Raw genomic sequence first — 22,029 nt, forward strand, 5'->3', positions numbered from 1 at the left:
AGACGATGAAGGGCCTTCTGCAGCAGTGTGCTCACACTGGAGCAGACATCAGAACCCCCTGGAGGGCTTCTTACAGCACACCTTGCCAGGCCCCACCCCAGAGTTTCTGGTTCAGTGTGTCTGGGCGGGGCCCGAGAATGTGCTTTTCTGACAAGTTCCCGGGTGGTGCTGCTGGTCTGGGGACCACACTTTGGGGACCACTGGCCTGTGTTGACGGTGCAACAGAGAGAGCGTGGGATTCAGAATCACAGTCTTGAGTTCGAATCCCAGTTCCACTAGTTTCTAGCTCTGTGATCATTGGACGATCACATCAATAAGGACCTACTAAGTGCTGTGTGCACGTCAGTAGGTGGCCATCTGTGAGGCACAAAGTTGGCTCTCAGGAAGTACGCTTTCCCTCTCCTGACTTAGCAGGCCATTCTGAGCAACCCCTAAAGATGGCTTAGAACACCCTTGCAGAGGACCTGGCCCAAGCTTTCTGGCCCCAGCTGGACCTGCCCCACCCACTCAGCCTTTGTCTGCCCCTCTCCCATCTGTCCCCGCAGGAGGAGCCCTTTGTCATGTTCCGGAAGTCCGACAGGACCCTGTTCGGGAATGACCGGTTTGAGGGCTACTGCATCGACCTGCTCAAGGAACTGGCCCACATCCTGGGCTTCTCCTACGAGATCCGGCTGGTGGAGGACGGGAAATATGGGGCACAGGACGACAAGGGCCAGTGGAACGGCATGATCAAGGAGCTCATTGACCACGTAAGTGAGGCGGGAGAACAAGGGACCAAGGACCTCCCAGGAGGCGTGGCCAAGTCCTCTGTGCACGTCAGCGTGGGGCATCCTGGCAGAGAGCGGCCCTGGGGGAAGGAGAGATGGAGACAAAGGAGCCATTGGTACAGGCTCACCCAGCACAGACTAAACATTGCCTGCCTTCCAGCTCAGGGCCTTCAACTTTCCAGAAGCATTTTCTATCAAATACCTGTTAATGAATGCAATGGATCTATACCACCAGACCCCTCATATTCCTTCTCTCGTTTATCCTTACAACAACCCAGTGAGGTAGGTACTGTTATTACCACCCATTTAACAGACAAGGAAGCTGAGGCAGAGAGAGGTGAAGGTTCCCAGCTAGTAAGCAGTGGAGCTGGGACTCAAAGAATCTTTGGAGGCTCTCCGCTTCTGAAGCCTTGGGCTCTGACCTCTGCAGAAAGCCATCTGACCCCAGGACCCAGGGCAGGGAAGGTTCACATAGTAAGTCTCTGCAACCTGGAAAGCCTCAGCGAAAAGGATTATCACTTCGCCTCTCCAGGTACAGACAGGCAGCATCAGGGCCTTCTTGTGTTAGCCCTCCTGCGCCTGTCAGAGGGGAGCTGGGAAGGGAAGGAGGCTGGAGCTCAGAGCAAGAAGGCTCAAGCAGAGCCTCACTGGTGGAGTCATTTCCTCGGCCCTAGGAAGCGGGTCTCCCAGGGAAGGCTGGCGGCGGAGACTAATGGTAAAGAGCGTGAACTTGGGCTGGATTTGACTCCCACTCTCCCACTTACTAGCTGTGTGCTCCTGACAAGTTTCTTAACCTCTTTGTGCCTCAGTTTCCTCAGCTGTAAAATGGGAGTGATAGTAATAGCCCCCTCCCCCACAGGCTGTTGTGAGGACTAAGTTCACCTATGTGTACTGCATAGTTAGTACCGTGTCAGTACTTGCTTCTGTTGTTTTTATTTTTATCATTACGGCTATTCCTTTGAGGCCGGGGAGGGGGCTTCAGAAAGTCCCTTTTTCTCCCTGAGCTCATTTCCTAACTCCACGGTGAGAATAGTGATACCTGCCCTGTGTTCTTCCCCACTTGTTGTCAGAGGCGACAACTGGTGGGGAAACAGCTCCTAGATGGCGGAATTCAGTCGAAACGGGAGGGAGTGGTGTTGTCACCGTTATTGGTAATAACTGTAATTATTATGGAAATTAGTCAGCAAGCCCCACAGGCATCTCCATTTATCAGCTCCCCCCTCCCTCTGAGCTTCATGAGTGGGGCTCTGGAGCGTGGGGCTCCAGGTGGGTTCTGAGCCTGTCGCTTGCAGAGGTGAGGTGGGCTGGGGAGGAAGCGGGGATCCCGTGGACCGTGGAGGCCACATGCAGAAGTAAACGAGGCTGATGCCAGTCTTGCAACCCACAGCATCCCCAGGGGCCCGAGAGCTCTGCAGAGCCATTTGCAAAGGGGTGGATTAGAAAATCCAGCAGCAGCCAGACCTTCCTAAGCTGACCCTCAGCTGGAGAAAAGAGGGGGTCTCATCCATGGCCTCCATGCAACCCGGTATCCATCAAGACCGTGGCCCCTGACGGCACATGCGGGCACCTTGTTAAACCCGATTCCCTACAACTGATAAGCCTGTTAATCCTAGCTTGGTGCCATTTTTAATAACGTCGTAACCATTTATTAGTGTCATCAGGTAATTAGTCTTCTCACTAGCTCATAGAAAGCGTGGTAAAAGCTTGGCAATATTATTACTTCCTTAGTAGGGATCTGAACGAAGATGTAAAAATGATGAATGCCCACCTTTGCAAGAATCTGCTCCCCGAGGCCCATTTGGAGGCCCTGGATGGAGCCTCTGACCAACAGGACTTAAGTCCTTCCCTGACACTCTGCTCATCTCTGTCCCATGCCACAGGCCTTCCAAGGAGCCAGGGTTATGGGGGAAGATAGGGTACCTAGAGGGTGTGTCCCTCTCCTGCTCACATACTTGCCTTCCCCGAAGTTGCCTCCAACTATGGGAACAAAAAAGGTGATTGGACAGAGCAGATTTCTCCATCCATCACCCCATCTCTCTCCCCGATCATCACTCTCTCCATCTTTACTTCCTGCTCTCTCTCACTCCCCCTCCCCCGAAAGTCTCCTACTCTTGTCCCTGCCTTAAATTACTCCCATGTATTTTAATGACTTTGGAATTCAATAGAGATGGGTTCAAATTCAGGGTCTAGCACATTGTAGCTGACAGTGGGAAAGTTACTGAACCCCTCTGGCCTCTATTTCCACCTCTAGGAAATGGGAATAATTTTAAAAGCCTTCTGCCTAGGGTTCTTGGGAAGATTTAATGAGCTACAGCACAACACGCTCAGCACACGGGAGCTATCCTGCTCCTCCCCATTTCCTCCTGTCTAAAGTATGCACATAGGGCTTCCCTGGTGGCGCAGTGGCTGAGAGTCCGCCTGCCGATGCAGGGAACACGGGTTCGTGCCCCGGTCCAGGAGGATCCCACATGCCGCGGAGCGGCTGGGCCCGTGAGCCATGGCCGCTGAGCCTGCGCGTCCGGAGCCTGTGCTCCGCAACGGGAGAGGCCACAGCAGTGAGAGGCCCACGTACCGCAAAAAAAAAAAAAAAAGTATGCACATGGGTGGCCGTGATGGCAGTGGGAGAGTTGGCCCCTCGGCCGTGGTCACCCTGGTGGGCCACAGTGGCCTGGGATCTAGTCCTTGCTCCTCTGAATCCAAATTGGAGCCTCAGGGAACTGACTCATACTGATCAGACTCACGGGGGATTGAGGCACCCCCAAGGCATCACCCCCTTTCTACACTAGGGGCCTTTCCTGACACCTACCATCAAGAGCTTCTGTCCTGGCACCACGAGCCTGGGATCCTGCTAGGGATTATGGAGACAGAGCCCTAAGTATGGAAAGCCTGAAGCCAAGAGGGCACGCTGCTGCTGGAGAAGGGGGCAAGAGACAAGCCTTGAAAAGCCTTGGGTGCTAAAGTGACGAATTTGGTTTTAATCCTGTGAGCTGCAAGGCACAGCTGAAAGATGCAGAGCAAGGGCGTGACATCAGATTGGGACTTGTGCTGCCGGGCTAAGCTGGGGCCAGTCTGGAGGCCAGCACTGGGACCTGGGTGGAGGAGAGCATGGTGGCCTCTGAAGGTTGTGGTCAGAAAGGAGGAAAGTAGATGGAATAGGATGGAGACATGAAGGTAGAATTGATGAGGTTGGTGATTGGCGGCATGAAGGAGGCAAGGAGAAGGGAGGGAGGAATCAAGGACAAGTTGTGAAATTCTAGCTTGGATGGCTGGGGCGGTGGTGAGGTCATCCCCACAGGATTTGGTAGAGGTTCAGACATCATGTTGGGATTGGGGTCTCAGGAGGTGGCTGCCGTAGGGCTGGGCACTCAGAGGAAGTGGCAGGGCTGGAGGTGGAGGTTTGGAGTCACGAACACAGCCTCGGGGGAACCTTGGGACACAGACAGAAACAGAGGCGGGGATTGCTGGGGAGAGAAGAGAGGAGGACCTGGGGTGGGACCCTGAATGGCATGGAAGTGTGAGGAGGGGATGAAAAAGAGGCCTCAACAAGATGCCCGAGCCCGCAAGGCCAGAGAGGAGGGAGGAGGGCCGGAGAGCATGGGTGATGGAGGCCAAAGGAGGAGAGGCTTCTGGGAAGGCATGGACACAGGGTCTCAAGCAGCAGGTGGGGAGGCGGAGGGAGACGAGGACGGAACAGCATCCACGAGTTGGCACGTGTGCTCTCCTGGGGGTACAGGGTCAGGCCCCACACAGGCTCCTTGAACACCCCCGGCCTGGTCTCTTGCAAGCTTTCTTTTCGGAGGCCGAGGAGTCCTGTCCTGGCTGCTCTCCCAGGCCTGTGAACAGAGAGGGGGAGGCGAGGATGAACGCCCTCCAGGCCACAGGAAGCCATTCATTCATTTTTTTTTTAAATTTTTTTAACATCTTTATTGGCATATAATTGCTTTACAATGGTGTGTTAGTTTCTGCTTTATAACAAAGTGACTCAGTTATACATATACATATATCCCCATATCCCCTCCCTCTTGCATCTCCCTCCCACCCTCCCTATCCCACCCCTCTAGGTGGACACAAAGCACCGAGCTGATCTCCCTGTGCTATGTGGCTGCTTCCCACTAGCTATCTGTTTTTTGTTTGTTTGTTTGTTTTTTGTTTTGTTTTGTTTGTTTGTTTTTTTAACATCTTTATTAGGGTATAATTGCTTTACAATGGTGCGTTAGTTTCTGCTTTATAACAAAGTGAATCAGTTATACATATACATATGTTCCCATATCTCTTCCCTCTTGCCGTCTCCCTCCCTCCCACCCTCCCTATCCCACCCCTCCAGGCGGTCACAAAGCACCGAGCTGATCTCCCTGTGCCATGTGGCTGCTTCCCACTAGCTATCTACCAGCTATCTGTTTTACATTTGGTAGTGTGTATATGTCCATGCCACCCTCTCACTTAAGCCATTCGTTCTTTTATCTCGAAGTTGTTACATCTCACTAGAGCATGTAAGGTGTTTTCCCTGTCTCATGGAGGCGGCTAGACCAAGATGGCTGAGACAAGGAGTGGTCATGGCTAGCCCTGGCGTGTCTTCCCTTCCCCTGTGAGAGAAATAGCACTGCCCAGGTGTCCCTCTCTGTCGCCGTGTAACACTGAGAGCAGAGCAGAGAAGGTGGCACAGCTCCAAGGACCCATTTCCCCTCTGACTCTTCTTCCAGACAGACAGTGCCTTTGGACTGTGCTGGCGCTGCCCGCACCTGGCGTGGGGCTGGGCACGCAGAGCAGGCATTGATGAATGAAGGATGTATGAATGAGCATGTGGACTTGCACACCATCCCCAGAGACACGGCTATGGGGTCATGACTACTGAGCTTCCCACCCAAGGTGTGCGAGCAGAGGGTCTGGCGTCAGGGCCGTGACCGACCCCGTCACGCACTGTGTCCCCTGCCTTCCAACCAAGAACCAGATCCTAGTTCTGGCCAGCATGCGTGGGTCTTAGGAGGGGCCCCAAATCCCTGTTTGGGTGGCCAGGAAAGGCTCTACCCAGCCACCTCCTTCAGGCTGGCCAGTGCACTTTGAAGCAAGACATGCTGGGAGCTCACCTGGGATAGGTCAGAAGCCTGGATGGGACAGGGCAGGTGAGGGCAGGGAAGCAGGTGGACTGAAAAGGTAGCCTCTTGTCAGGGCAGCCAGGTTGCCCAGAGCAATGACTGAGGAGCTCTGGGGAAGCTTAGGATCTACCTGAAGATGACCAAGTAAGCAGGTGAGGGATGCAGGAAGGACTTGGGCTACACTGAGATTCACTGCAGGGTTGTCAGCTGCCGGGACCCAGCAAGCAGAGACTAGCCTGGAAAGACCTGGAAAGAGCCTGGCAGGAGGTCAGGGTCCAGATAACCAGTGCAAGAAAGGACAAGGAGCAAAGCAGCAACAGAGCTGCAGGGGTGAGGGGGTTGCTGGAGGGAAACCAAGGGTGGGGGAAGCAATGAGAAGAAGCTGGCCCTCCCGCTGAGGATCATGCCTTCCTTCCTTCCACAAAGCTTTATGGAACCCTATCTCAGCCTGGGCTTCTGGAGGGCAGAGGCCGATGAGGCTCAGACGCTACTACTGCGTGGGTTGGGGGGGTGATGCCGGGGAGAGTCAGGGCACGGAAGAGGAGCAGAGGGGAGGGAAAGCCGATATGAGGACGCAGCCTTGAGCTGGTCACCACTGAGTGCTACTGATCCAAGTCTGCACCCCAGAAAAGCCTGACAAAGCGTGTCTCAGGACCACCTCTCGGGGTGAGGGGAAAAGGGGGAACAGGCTTATCCACTGGCACCTGACGTTCATGCATTTCTGGGTTTGACAGGGCAGCCATGGGAGCCAATCAGGGCCCTGCAGCAGCGTCCACAGGAAGTCATGGGGGAAGCGGGGCAGGAGAGACAGGAAAGAAGGGGACAAGAGGTGTCCGGGTGGGCAGGAGGTGACATGCTGGCAGCTTGTGCCTGCGTGAGGTTGGTCGTGGCCAGAGGGTCTGACCTGGTGCATGAGACGGGTGAGCCAAGCACACATGACGGGCCAGACCCCGGGCGGTGACTGGAGATATAGGAGCAACCAAGGTCAGCGTGGTTCCTGCCCCTCTGGGAACAAGCAATGAATCAACCAAGTTAAATTTCAGTAAAATTTTGATCGGTGCTGCGAGGAGGTATATGTACAGGGGACTTTGGGAGTGTGAAACAGGGAAATGACTCAGGCTTCCCTGCAGAGGTGACTCTGGAGCTGAGACTTGAAGAATGAGGAAGAGATATCCAGGGCTTAGATGGGGGTACCGACCTGGGTGGGGTCGCCGAGGTTGCTGAAGTCTCCGCCCTCATCAGGGGTCCTGCAGGGCTGGTAGGACCGTGCCGGGGCAGACCCTGGGTGGACGCCGGCCTTGTGGACAGGCAGGGAGTAGGGAAGGGGGGATCTTACAGAGATGCGAATGGAGGTGTGATGCATCCCCCATAGTGTGCCATGAAGTGGGGAACGCCAGCTGAGCTGTCCTGAAAGACAGCCCTGTGGGGACTCAGGAACCGGCCGTTCTCCCAGGCCTGGGAAAGGCACGGGCTTCATGTCTCACTGCCGGGCATCCGTTAGCTCAGGAAACCTATGTGTGAAGCATGGGTACACGACCCCTCGGTCAGCACTTAGGAATTTTCTAGCACCTGTCCCATGTCTTTAGATACATGTGGGCTGTTCCGAGGTTATCGGTGGCTACAGTGCTGAGTGTTAAGTATGGCGCTGGCCGGCTGGTGGGACATGAGTGGACACCACCTGGGACTCAGGGTACCCCCCAAAAGAATTGCAGTGCACGAGGCCCTGAAGGAGGGCTCGCTGGGTGACCTCTTCTAAACCTCAGAGGGTGGATCGAGCCAATGCTCCCACTGATTAAGGGATTCACTTGTTCATTCAATTGGTTCAGTTAAGCCCCGTGCTAGGCACCGTGGATACAGTGTGAACTAAACGGTCAGGATCCCTTCCCTGAGCCGCAGGATCTTACATTCTAGCGGAGGAAACAGGCAGGCAGTAATCTATGAATGTATGAATAGACATAAGTATTCCACAAGAGGAGTGTGGCCAGGTGAAAGAGCTTCCCTGGCTGGCAGACTGGCGCCTGAGCTGAGAGGCCCTGCGCACCAGAAACCAGTGGGGAGTCCTGGAGGAAAGTCCTAGAGACTTGTGAGAGGTGGGAAATACCTTCCCTGTCCTCCTAGTCATCAGCATTCAGAGAAATCCAGGGAAGGGGTCTGGGTCATTTCTGGCTCCCTGGCGGGTAACAGAAAATGGTACATGAGGGACAGATGAAGGAGGACATAGACTTGGAAAGATGTCACCCAACATCAGCCATGGCCTTTAGACTGTGCACTCTGGTCTCCCAGCCTCCAGGTAGGCTGGCAGATGTGATGGGAAGATCTGGTGTCTAAGACACCACCATTACCTCACTGTGTCCCACCTTCCTCCCAGCCGGGGAACAGACCTTGGTTCTGGCGTATAGGCATTGGACCCAACCCCTGTTTACAAGGCCAGGAAAGGCTCTGCCCAAGTCCCCTCTCTCAGCCTAGAACAGGGCACTTCAAAGCAAGGCATGCTGGGAGCTCACCTGAGGGGCAGGACAGAGTCCCAGATGGAGTGGGGCAGGCTTGGGGTAGAGGAAACAGATGGACCGCAGAGACGGCCCCATCCCCAGGGCAGCCAGGTCGCCCAGGGCTGCCACTGCGGATGCTGTGGAGCTGAAGATGTCACCAGGACCTGCCTGAGGAGAGCCATGGGGACCAGTGAGGGCTATCAATGAATGCTAGGGACCACTGATAGGTCATAAGTAAGGGTACCCATCAAGGACAAGGGCACAGGGTACAGGGTCCAAACACTGGAGGGAGGCTGGTGAGAGACAGGCAGGCTGGGCCAGGCCCCGGCAGACTGGCAGGGGTCAGAGTGACCTCAGGAAGAATGGGGGAGCTGAACAGGGAAACAGAGGCCAGAGCTCAGACCGTTAGGCTGGAGTAAGGGTTGATCAGGACTCTTGGGGGTACTTTGATGCTCAGTCTTCCAACAAAACTTTACTGAGCCCCTTCTTTTTGCCTGCCTTTGTGCTAATCCTAGAGATACATCAGTGAGTGAAATAAATGTAGTCCCTGCCCTCCTGGAGCTTATATACCAGCAGAGGAGCTAGATATTAAGCAATGACTTATAGATCAAAATTCACGTGTGGTAAGGGCATTGAGGACCAGCACAGGGGCTATGGGAATGTACAACTGGGACCTCACAGCCCGTGGAGGGAGGGGGCTCCCTGCCCCCAGCTCCTTGGGCTTGGCTGGGCAGGGCCTCTCTGGGCAGATGCCATCTTCAGGGCCCTGTGGGATGGGGAAGGAGAACCCCCAGAGACAGGAGATGGAGCCGTGGGGCGTCCATCCCCAGGGCCCTGCGGCTGTGAAGCAGGGAGGACCCGCCCATCCTTCCTGGAGGACAGAGGCACAGCTTGGAGCCTTTTGGGACTCAGGAATCACCAGTTCTCCAGGCCAGGGAAAGGCACGGCATCATTCCTCACCATCAGGCCATGAGGTTGCTGTCAGCTCAGGAAGCTGGCTTGTGAATCACAGGCGTTGGTAGTTGACCCATCCGCTGGCACTCATGAATCTACTAGCACTCGTTTCCCCTCTGTTCAGACGTGTGGGTTGTTAAGGCCATTGGCTGCCAGGCTTATGTCCAGGGCCTTTCAAGGGGCACTGTGTTTTCTTAAGCTTGGAGAGGCCAGGGTTCATCAGCAGATACTGTCTGTGACTGGCTTTGCCCTCTTAGAAAGTGCCAGGTGCCCCAGCCAGCTGGCTCTGAGGACACACTTGCTGGGTGTCTCTCCTAAACCAGCAACGCCCCATTCATTCAGTCCCCAAATCTCTACCGAGGGCCTGCTGTGAGCCAGACACTATGCTAGGTGGGGGGAATAGAATAGTGAAAAGACACAGGCTCAGGCCCGGCTCTCATGAGCTTATGGCCCAGTGGGGGGAGAAATCATCCAATACCTCTAAAATCGCAAATAAGATCAGTGCTAGGACAGCAAATACCTGGTGCTGTGAGAGTCATCACCAGGGAGGCCTGATTTCACCTGGGGATTTTGTCTGTGGAAGTGATGTTGGAGCTGAAATCTGAAGGAGAAGCAGGCATTAGCTCAACAAAGAGTTCAGAGAGGAAGAAGTTCCAGGTAGAGAAAAATATCGTGCAAAGGTCCTGAGGTGAGCATGGACTGGAGGGTCTGAAAGAAGCCAGTAGGAAGAGAACCAGGGGAAAACAAGATGGGAGGTAAGGCTGCAGAGGCAGGCAGGGCTAGATGTGCACTTTCCAATTCACTAGCCACCAGCCACGTGGGGTTATTTAAATTTAAACTTAAATTAATTAAAATCAATTGGTTAAATTAATTTAAATTACTTAATTTAAAATTAATGAAATCAAAGTATAAATTTAGTTCCTCAGTTATACAAGCCACATTTCAAGTTCCACATGTGGCTAGTGGCTACCATATTGGACAGTGCAGGTACAGAACATTTCCATCATTGCAGAAAGTGCTATTAGCACCAGGTAGATCGTGAATGGCTTAATGAACCCATAACAAGAATTTTTTTATCTGAAGGGCAGAGGGAAAAGTCTTGACATATATTAAGCAGCATTGGGAATCAGAAAAGATTCTAGTTGGAGAAACAAAACTTTGGGAAAAGACTGGAAGGTGAATTCCATGGATCCCACACACCAGAGATGTGGGCAGAGAGCCAGCAGACACAGCCTGGGGACAAGTCCTGCCTATGTGGCAAGAGTGAGACTAGGTTTCTTGGGTGGCTTTGGCAGTAGAAGTACAAGGACCTGGAGAGAAGTTGTTCCTGTAGCCATAGGGCTTCCAAGCCTAACCAGGTGATGTGAAGTGTATGCTGGGGAGACCCAGGCAGTCATGGTCAGAAGGCAGAGTCAAGTTCAGGTCTCTGGGAATGCAGCGTGGGCTCACACAGGGCAGGGTGGGTCCAACCGTAAGGCCTGCCTATCAGAATAGGACAGGTGCAGGGGCAGGGCTGGCAGTGGGAGGTGCAGGGAGTTGCATGCACCCTGCCCAGCGTCCTAGGTGGCACGTGTGTGAGTGTCCTAGGGCTGCCACAGCAAATGACCACAAACTAGGGGGCTTAAAAACACAGAAATGTAAAAAAAAACAAAACACAGAAATTTATTCTCTCTCAGTTCTGGAAGCCAGAAATCAGAAGTCAAGGTGTGCACAGAGTCGGTCCCTTTGGAGGGAGCATCTGCTCCAGGCCTCTCTCCTAGCTTCTAGTGTGGCTGGCAATCCTTGGCATCCTTGGCTCGAAGTGGCATCACTTCAGTCTCTGCCTCCCATCACATGGCCTTCTCTGTGTGGATCCGTGTGTCCTCTCTTCTTCTTATAAGGACACTAGTCATTGGATTTGGAGCTCACCCTAATTCAGTATGACTTCATCGTAACTTGATGACTTCCACAAAGACCTAATTTACAGAGCTTCTGGGTTGGTGGACACGGAGATGTGGGGAGAGTGGCACGCCCAGAGAAAGAGAGAAAGCATGGAAGCTCCGCACCCTTTCCCGCATAACTTTCCCTGTGTATCTTCTTCATCTAGCTCTTCCTGAGTTCTATGCTCTTATAATAACCAGTAACGTTGAGTGGTTGCACCATTTCACATATCCACCCACAACCTACGAGGCACCCAGTTGCTTTGCATCCTTATCGCCACTTGGTATTATCAACATTGTTTTCTTTTGGCTCTTCTGATAGGTATGCAGTAGTATTAGGGGAATTTTAAACCACTTGGGGAGTGTTGCTAGGGGACATATGAGGGAAATACGGTGACACAGAGTCTGAATAAAAAACAGGCTCATGCCAGGAGCCTTCCACAAGGCTGCACATTCAGGAGAGGGTGTTTGCACACTGATGGCTTTAGGGGCACTCAGTGGGAGTCAGGGAGAAACAGATCTATGCGGAAGTGGACATGCCCACTGAAGACAGAGAAAGTGTGTCCTCCCTAGGCACAGCCCCAGCTACGCTACCCAGGAATTTCTCCAAGGTTGTTTAGTCCCAGTGGCAATTAATAAAATACTGTTTTAGGTGGCGGTGAGCGGGGGAGCCTATTTCCAAATAAGGTCACGTTCACAGGTACCCAGGGTGAGGACTTGAACATGTTTGGGGAGGGGGTGCCCAATGCACCCCACACTGCACATGGCTGGTATGGTAGAGTGGTAAAACATCGGGGTTTGAGGTCACAGTGAACTGGGTCCAAGTACTGGCTCAGCCACTCCCCAGCTTGGAAGGTGGCTACGCTCATCACCGTACCACGAACGCCACTGGCCACTCACCAGCTTGACCAAACCTCCTAGCCTGGCGAGCCACAGTACCCTCACCTGGAATGTGGTGATCGTGTTTAGTGCCTCATGGGGCTACCGGGAGGGTCGCATAAGGTAACGTAGGTAGTACACTTAGCAATGCTTGGCGTATAAGAAGCATCTATGAAAGATAGTAGTTCTTACTATTTTAACTATAGCAGTCCGCAAGCAGATACCCTGGGGGATCCCCAACCAAGAGGCAGAGCACATAGATGGGGAATCTGGTGGGGACCGTACTTGGGAATCCAAGTAGGCAGGTGCCAACTGGGCCACCAGACACAGGTAGCAAGCTGAGGCTTGCCAGGTTTCGCTCTGGGGTATGAGGCTATAGCATCCCACCAGCAGCCAAAGTGCCTGGATACTAAGGGCAGAAATGTGGAGCTGTAGCTAGTTAAGTCATTCTTGCCTTCACTTCTGGTTGTGGAGACGTGGTAAAGCAAATGGTGCCAAGTGACCTTATGTGAGCATGGAGGAGAGCAGGGCAGCTGGAGCCAGGCGGGCGCTGACAGATTCTTGGGAAGTGGAGAGCTGCTTATGGGGATGAAGTGGGGTCCTGGAAGAGCTGTCCTACCTGGTCCAGAGGTTTATTTTTTTTTAAAAGGTATGGAAAGGTCTTCAGTGAGGCAGAAGGGGCTAACAAATCACCCATAAGACCAATGAATGTGTTGCACGAGCCAGAGGTTTGGTTTGTTCAAGGACATGATTACTGTAAATATGAGAGCAAAGACATTGCACCTTCTGTGAGCTTCAGTTTCCCTCCATAGATAATACGGGTTGGAATAGATGTTGCTAAAGGTCTCTGGTCCAGCTCTGACAGCCTATGATTTTATGAGTCATCCTCAAAGAAAACTTGCACAAGTGGGAAGAGCCTGCCAAGATTGGGCCTTTCATTCTGAGTAATGAACTGAAACAACAAAGGCTTGACATCTGTTCAGCTCTTTCAAGGGAAGTTGGACAAAATAAGCCCTTTTTCAGGGAAATCGTAACCAACGGTGAAATGTAGTATTTCCTGCCTAAACCAAAAGCAAAGTGGAGAACTCCAGCCTTCCTGAAGCCCAAGGGAGAACACACATCAAAACTTCCTGTGAAGAAGGTCAGGTTGACCAGTTGTCTTGCTGCTGTAGGCACAGGTGCCTTCTAACACCATTAGAACCCAAGAGCAGAAAGGCTGGTGGGGAGATTCTGAAGGTTCTGAAACCATCTGGGGGAAGAAAGAGGGCCTCTGGCCCTGTGGTTGGCTTCCTCGCCACTCCTGGAACACTCGTGGTGGGAAAGACATTGGCTGCAAACACACTGACCCCTCAGTTACTAACACTGTCATCCAACCTGCCATCAAAAGCCCAGGGAAGATTTGCCACCATTGACTTTCAGGTTCTTCCCAAGAATCCACTACAAGCCCCAGAAGCCATTCCCAGAGACCAGTTCCAAATGCATTCTGAACAGTGATGATGACTCTGGAGTCAGAACAGAGCCTCCCAAAGCAATGTGCTTTGAAGGGGCAGGGCTAGGGGAGGCCAAGTTCTAGAATGATGTCATGCCAACATTATAGAGGATCTTAGAACTTCAGGACTGAAAGGGACCTTCCAGAATGTCCCACCCCAGCTCCCACTCCAATTGGAGTCCTATCCACAGCCTCCAACAGGGGCCCCCTTCACCAGAAGCTCCATGAGAGCAGAACTGGGTCTCTTGCTCACTGGTGCACAGTAGGTCTTGAGCAAATACACATTAGTCCCACTGCACCTTCCCCGACAGTTCTCTCTCCTTTTGTTGCTTTCCTTTGTGCACACCCTGAAATGAGAGGGCTCCAGGGAGCTAGGGTGGCAGGAGCTGCCTGTGTCTTCTTCCTCTGCCTTCAAAGCTAGGCAAGTTCCAGCTCACACATTTAGAAGCTTACAAAAGGAAGGTCCCAGTATGAAACATCCCTTGTAATAGGCCCCTCCTCCCTGACTTTCCCAGGTTCTAAGATTCACCGAATCCTTGGGCTCCTAGTGTCAATAATCAGCCGTGGGGGCTGACATTAGAAGGAGAAACATTGGGGTTATGTGCCAGTGCCTCCCAGCCTGGAGCAGTGCCCCCCAGCCAGTGCCAGTGCCCCGCAGCCTGGAGCACCTGCAGAGTCATTTAGGAGCTGGGGCTCTACCCATACCAGTCCTCCCTGTCTTGAAGTTTCATTTCAACTTGGTTGCTGGTTCCTATTCTAGGATCGGTGTAGTCAGAGATGTGTTAATAGCTACCACTTAGAAAACAATTTGATTAACGTCTGTCTGCCCTACTAGACTATAAGCCCCAGGAGGGCAGAAACCACGTCTGTGTGGCTCAGCTGCGTATCCCTAGTGCCTAGTGAAGCTCACAAAACAATTAATTGTTTAAATACTCAGTTAATTAATTAAGCTGGGCCAAGTCAGTGGATGATTGCCTAGAGACTATTGTTTGGAAGGGGGTTCTCAGAGGCAGCTGCTGCCCTTAGCAGAAGGGTCTTTAGTGCTGGTCTTTAGGACTCAGCCTCTCTTTCTGTCCTGCCCCACCCGAGGAAGGGAAGTGATAACTTGGTTCACATTCTGGTGTGTAAATACCCACAGGAGCCCAAGGCACAGCCTCTCAGAGGGACACATTATTAGTTAACAAATATTGCAAAGGCTGAGATGGGGCTGGGGAGTAGAGAAGCAAAGCAGTGAGTCAGCCACAGTCCCAACTGCGCTTAGCGACTCATAGGTAAATAGGCAGATATGACACAAAGACACATGGCTGCACAGACTGCCATTTCAACTGAGCAGGTTAGGACCTTACCGTGGGACAGCGCAAGCTTCATGGGAGTTTAGAATTGGAGGATATCAGGGAGGGCTTCTTGGAAGACATAGCATATGCAAAGGAATATGGAAGGCGATGAGAGTTAGACAGCAGGAAGAGACATTCTCAACAGGGCACCGTGTGTGCAAAGCATGGAGGTCAAGAAGGGAATGTGGTAAACAGGAAGCAGCTTAGTGGGGCCTGTGCAAGAGGAGAGCAGTGAGGAAAGCCTGCAAAGATGGAAATGAGAGATGGTAGATTTTTAGTCAGAAAAAGCTCAGACCAGAGATACAGACCTTTAATCATTCCCCTTGTTAAAATTGTGATGGGCTAAGATTGATCAACTTATGGGCATCCCTAGCCTTCCCCAGTCCCTTCCCTTCCTCCTCTGCTCTGTTCTCTTGCCTCCCCTCTCCTATTAAAGAGGGCTCTGAAGTTGCCTGTTTAGTTTCTTCCCCACCCTTTCCCTCCAAAGAGAGTATTATTTTTGCCCCACTGGTTTTGGGGGCTTTGAGGATATATAGAATATCCAAACTGGCGTGAAGCGTGCAAGAAGTAGATAGGAGAGGAAACTAGATACAAATAAGGGTTGCTGTGGATTCTGTGTCCTCTTCATGACCTTTGATAGTCACAAAGAAAGAACACCAGCTATTTTTAAATGTTTGAAGATTGCTGAACTGTATTTGAAAGGCACCATTTTGAGAATGGACCACATGGGTTACAGCTGCAATAGGGTTCCATTCTCTGCATGTTGATACCACTGTCCTTTTCCTCAAGGCCATGAGCTCTTGGAGGACAGGGGTTAGATCTAATTCATTATTGTCTCCCAGCACCCTGGGCATGGCCTGGCCCGGAAGAAGGGTCAGTAAATATTGAAACTAAAGAGTGGTGAAGTGATCCAGGGCTCAGGCAACAGCCTCCACTTCACTCCCTCGTCTCTCCTCCCTTCAAGAAGGGGTGCTCTGTCCCCTGCTAGCCTTAGGCTTTGCTCATAGTCTGTCTGTCTCTCGTTGCAGAAGGCAGATCTGGCTGTGGCCCCCCTGACCATCACCCACGTCCGCGAGAAGGCCATCGACTTCTCCAAGCCCTTCATGACCCTCGGTGTGAGCATCCTCTATCGCAAGCCCAATGGCACCAACCCCAGTGTCTTCTCCTTCCTCAACCCCTTGTCCCCAGACATCTGGATGTACGTGCTCCTCGCCTACCTGGGTGTCAGCTGTGTCCTCTTTGTCATCGCCAGGTAAGGGCAATGCCTTGACCAGAGGTCTGGCCCAGGGTTAGAGGCTCAGGGAGCCAGACAGGTCCCCCCATCCTCAGCAATTGGCACAGAAGGCCCAGGTTCAGGCCACTGCTGTACCTGCTCTCCTGCCTCCCTCCGTGAGGCTCAGATCCTTTCATATCGCTCAGGGATCATTCCATGGCCTCTGAGCTTGAATCCCCCAGTCTTCACCCTGGTCTGCGTCCATGACTCTGAGAGGCAGCAGTTGTATCCCAGGTCCTATGAGAAGGAGAGGTTAAGTCGCTGCCCAAGGCTGCACCACCTGGGCCAGGCACCCAGTACAGCAGACCCAGGCGCGTTGGGTGGCCCAGCAGGTAGCTTGAAACTTGGCAAACAGACTGTGTCCATCCAGTCCACAACAGCAGGGGGAACAATGCCACATAAACTCACATGCATGCACACATGCAGAAACTTGGCTCACGCACATACCTGCCTCTAACGCGTACTAGCAATACCCTTGCATGTTTAGTTGTTCACGTGAAGTAGACACAGCACATCCTTACTGGTGGGTGGTAGGGAGAGGTCACTAGGAAACAGGTTTAGCTCAGTGTTTACTGAGCGCCATGCTCTGTCCTTTGCAGCCAATTATCTTATTTAATTCTCACAGCCTCCCATGAAGGGGAGACATCTGGACTCAGAAAGGCTCAGTACGCGCCAAGGCCATCCTAGCAATAAGGGACACATCCGGCAAGTGACCTCAGGTCACCAAGTGTTTTATCTGCAACCCACATCTTTGGCCACCTGGACATGCGTGTTCTGTTCCCGCCCCAAGTTGGTGGCTCCTGGGCCCTCTGCCTCCTGCCTCCAGCCTCCAGCCCCACCCCCTGCCCCTGCCCTGGTTCTTTTTTCTCTAAATTCTAACACGGTGTGAAGCGAGACTTCTCCGGAGAAGCAGTTTGAGATCCAAGGACTTGGTGTTTCGGCCTTTTTCTCTCCTGAGTCTTCTTTGAAAGCCTTCCCCCAACCCTGCTTCTTTTCACTCCCTCCTCCCACACAGAGACAGACCAAAGGGAAGGATGTGAGAGAGGAAATTGTCCTGCCTCCGAAGCTCTTTGCTGCCGGCAGGCCTGATGCTGCCTGCCTGCTCGCCCAGCCGGCAGCCCAGCCTGCCACAGAGAGACCTTCATTATGCCTCTTGTCTCTAATGGTCTAACAAGTCTTTGAAAGCCAGGAGCCATTCTCCAGAGCTCTCACCATAATTTTAGCAGCTCCAGCCGGCCTCTTGGCTCCCACCCCCTTGCAAACAGCTGGAGTTTTTCCAGCATCAGCGTTGCTCATTTGATGTGCCTCCCATCCCCCTCTAATTCCTGGCCTTTGATCAGCTGCTGGCAGCCCAACCTCCTTCCCACCCACCTCCTGGCCAGGCAGGTAGGAGCCCCCCCCCTCAAGGTTAGGCTGGGAAGACTTTCTGGAAGAGATGGGATTTCTGGAGCTGCTGGAATGACACAGGATGCCGGAGAGAGAGGAGAGGGACAAGGGTCTCGGCCACAGAGCCATGAACAGCATCGTAGGACAATTGTCACACAGTGTAACCCTCTGACGACACAATTCACACCCATCCTGTCAAATCCTTACAGCAGTCCTGTGAGGTCGGTACGATTGTCTCCACTCTACCAAAGCAGAAACTGAGGCTCACAGGGGTTAAGTCTTTGCCCAAAGTCAGAAAGCCTTTCCGTGGAGTGTTAGGCTTCAAACCAAGACTTGCCCGACTTTAAATCAGGGGTGGCACACACAGGAAGCATGAGGGAGTGAAGCAGGCTGGGTGGTAGGCGGCAGGGAGTAGTGGGGACTGAGGCAAACTCGAGCACACACGTGGAGAAAAGGGTGACTACCACTCAGCTCCAACCGACTGTGCTAAACAGGAACACAGACCAGTGCTGCGGGGTCCATGATTTTAGAGAGAGGTTCAGATTTTCATGTGAAGCCTCAGGGCTTTTATAAGTAGCCACTAATTTGATTTTTTACAATACTGTTGAGGTCGAGCACAGCACATCTGTAGTGTGGATGTGGCCCTCTGTCCCCTCGCCTCCACGTGGCCTGTGTCCTTTGGACCACTCCTTGCTGGCTGCCGGAGAGCTGGACACAGCTGCCCAAGAGATGGGGTCTGCGAAGGGTGGGCAGGTGTCCAGGCCCCCTCCGGGCAGCTCCAGCAGGGCACAGGGCTGTCCATCCTAAAAACTGGCCTGGGGCTTCCCTGGTGGTGCAGTGGTTGAGAGTCCGCCTGCCGATGCAGGGGACACGGGTTCGTGCCCCGGTCCGGGAAGATCCCACATGCCGCGGAGCAGCTGGGCCCGTGAGCCATGGCCGCTGAGCCTGCACGTCCGGAGCCTGTGCTCCGCGACGGGAGAGGCCACAACAGTGAGAGGACCGCGTACAGCACACACAAAAAAAAAACTGGCCTGACCTGTGCCTGTCTAGCATCAGGGGTCCAGGCATTGACCAAGGCGTTTCTCTGCCACCAGGATATTCTGCTTCATGCTCAGTGAGAAAAAAGGAAGGGAGGGCGGATGCTTCTCACCACAGAGAGCAGGACAGTTGGCACTCATGACGAGGAGATAATCCTAAGTGCCCAACCCCAGAGGCAGGGCCGGGGGCGAGCCGCCAGTCCAGCCCCCAGGAGTCACATTCCAGCCAAATCCAGTACAGATGAGAGTCCCAGGGAAGAGATGGTCCCGGCCAGTCAGTGCTCCGTCTGCCCTTCTACCCAGGGGCCGGCGTTTAGCCTTCTCCCCTGAGGGGACACAGAGTATCTCCAGGTCAGCCTCTACCATCTCCGACTTACTTGCAAGACTGAGAGAACCCGTTGTAGCCACAAAAGCCGTAAGTCCGAGATCCATCACTCACTTTGGTGGCGCCCTCCAGCGCCCATCCCATCCTCTTCCCTCCGGTGGCCTTGGAGTTCGAATCTGGGCCTTTCCACCCTCTGACCGCAAGATTGCAGTCACCTAGACTGCTCCAAGCCACCTCCCCACCTGTAAAGTGGGCGCCTGCTGCACTGTCGGCCTCTCGAGGGGTAGCGAGGACCCAGGTCTATAGCAGTACTTGATAACCAAGAGGCCCATTTGAGACCAGTTATTTTTATCATGGTAAGCAATTCCACCTCTGGGAGTTTATCCTGTTGAAAGTCACCACTGAGCCCCACTTTACAGTTCCCCCCAATCTAGAAAGCCTTCTCAGCAAAGCCCTAGACAAGGCTGCCCTTTGGCCTAGGTACCCACGGAAGTGTGGCCAAGGATGTTTCTTTCAGCAGAGTGTACCACAGTGGAAAATAGGGCCAGCCTAAGTGCCATCAGAGAGGAATGGTTAAAAACACCTATTGACTAAAAAAGTGATACAAATGACCTTATTTACAAAACATAAATAGACTCACAGACATAGAAAACAAACTTAGGGTTACCAAAGGGGATGGTGGGGAGGTGGGGGGGAGAGATAAATTAGGAGTTTGGGGTTAACACATACACACTAGCGTATATCAGACAGGTAAGCAACAAGGACCTACTGTATAGTACAGGGAACTGTACTCAGTAGCTTGTCATAACTTATCATAGAAAAGAATCTGAAAAAGAACATATACAGAATTGAATCACTATGCTATCCACCTGAAACTAACACATTGTAAATTAACTATACCTCAATTTTAAAAATGTATTAAAAAACACCTATTAACTAGTTATAGAGAATAAAGGGGGTCAGGAAGGACTGATCTGGAAAGAGGCTGGTGACTTATTAAGTGCAAAGCCAAGATCTAAGACAAGATATATGATATGATTTTGTGTGTGTGTTAAAAGATTATCCCATATATCATATATATACTTTGTATATGTGTGTGTACATTTAAAAAGCAGGGCTCATGAGAGCTCATCAGAAATCATCTTTACTTTGTCTCTCACCCACCTTCCAGTGCCATCAGAGGTGAATTTCTTTGCCCCAGTGAAAGTCCTGCCAGGACCTGTCACTTTTGGCTTGCTTCCAGAGCTCAGAAACCCTAGGTCTCTCTCTAAAGCACAAACACACTGTTCCAACTCAAAAGTTAGAAGGCTAAGTCTGGTATAGTCCTCAACATTTCTACCCTCATTCACAGACCAGACTTCTCCCCTCGCCCCCATGGAGACCCCCTTCGGCAGCGCCTCCTTGCTCGGCCCACTCCCCCGCTCAGCACCTGGTCCTCCAGCAGCCCCTGCTCCATGGCTTCTCCCTGTTGGAGTCCTATCGCCCTTCTCGGATAGGAGTCAAGGTGGATCTGGGCTGGATCTCTTTTCTACATGGGCCCATCTGGTCCAGGGAAACGTCCTTAGCCCTGGCCATGTCTGGGCCTGCAGGCCGGTGCCGTGCAGCAAGGACTCACCCTCCTGTCTCACCTGAGAAGCACGTATCAGCCCGACCCCTGCCCTCCAGACTTCCCAGGTGGTGTCCACCACATCTGCTCCTTCCAGAGCCACCCCTGAGCTCCCCCAGCCGCCCTGTGGAAGCTGCTCTCCCTAGACTTCAATGCAGGGGCCCCTGAACACACAGCTCTCCAAAGGCTTTCTCGAAAACCCTTCTCACAACAGTCTCTCATCTCTACTCTCTTCATCCTCTGTCTCTTTCTTATGGATGTTTAGAGCCTCTAACCAGTCCGTGGTCATTCACTTTGAAAATCCCCATCTTGGTTTGAAGCCTCACTTTGCACTTTCCTATCTGGAGGACCTTCCTGCTTTGTGAAAACAAAATTCTTCTCATGTGAGCATTGGTGATCAATGTTTAATTGACTAAAGCTTTTAGAAGGGGGATGGAAAGTCACAACATCACACTTAAAGCTCATCACACTTTTTAAAAAACAAAACAAAATTCTATCAGACATGTCTCTCCTTCCGGGTCTCTCATCTCAGCATCTGACCCCACACCAGCCACTCCAGTCACCCCAGTCACTGCAGCCACTCCAGCCTGGTGGGGACTTTCTCTCAATCTCTCCAGAGTGTTCCAACTTCCTCCAGCTTACATGTCCAATTCCTCAACTGGAATTCACACAGTAAACAAAGATTCCTCCAGTTATCAGGACTTCTCTTCCTTAGAAGGCAGTGGGGAGTTTTAAATAACATTTTTTCCTGTCATGCATGTATTTGCATATTCAGAGAGAAAAATCTGAAAAAAATATATAACACATTGTTTTCCCCAGAGGGTGGGATCATGGTGTACTTTCACTTTCCCATTGTATTCTGTACTGTTTGACTATTTTGTGAAGAGTGTATTTTACTATTTCTCCATTTTAAGGTTTTTTAAAGTATACAAGTAATTCAAAAGCCTGTTCTCATTTTTCAAAATTCATGTAATACATACAAAGGAACAGGCTTCCATGAAATTTCTTCTGCCATTTTAACAACCCCCCCGCGAGGTAAACAGTGATATTTTTTTAGATATGGATCCTTCCAGACCCTATATGCATTTATATACAAAGGTACATAAATAGGTATGCAACGATGTCTTCAGGAATCTATTTATACAGATGTGATCATATTGTTCTTATTTTTATCACTTTTTGTAAAAAACCAAACAATATGTGTTGAAGATCTTTCCCTGTTGGTACGTCTCTTCTAACAGCTGCGTGATATTTCAAAGTACGACCGTGGCAGAGTTTATTTAATCATTCCTCTATTGAAGGACATTTAGGTTGTTTCCAGTTTTTCGCTATTACAAATAATGCTTTGATAAACACCCTCACACACTTCTCTTTGTGCTCCTGTGGGAGTGTTTTTTGTAGGATGGATAATGAGTTGCAGAATTGCTAGGTTGAAGGGCATGTGCACTTTTAATTCTAAGAGATACTGCTGAATTACT

General features: G+C 51.9%; 1 protein-coding gene across 2 annotated transcripts in view; it reads left to right on the forward strand.

Moving 5' to 3' along the window:
* GRIK3 (glutamate ionotropic receptor kainate type subunit 3) overlaps positions 1-22,029 on the forward strand; it is a 238,414-nt gene that overhangs the window by 192,420 nt on the left and 23,965 nt on the right. For both annotated transcript variants that reach the window (XM_027109070.1, XM_027109071.1), the window contains exons 10-11: positions 546-749; positions 15,953-16,176. In XM_027109070.1, coding sequence (XP_026964871.1) covers positions 546-749; positions 15,953-16,176 — 428 coding nt within the window. The remainder of the gene's footprint in view (positions 1-545; positions 750-15,952; positions 16,177-22,029) is intronic.

Source organism: Aethalodelphis obliquidens, unplaced genomic scaffold, assembly GCF_003676395.1.
Source record: "Aethalodelphis obliquidens isolate GAN/ISIS:26980383/991018 unplaced genomic scaffold, ASM367639v1 scaffold9, whole genome shotgun sequence".
NCBI classification, from domain to species: Eukaryota; Metazoa; Chordata; class Mammalia; order Artiodactyla; family Delphinidae; genus Aethalodelphis; species Aethalodelphis obliquidens.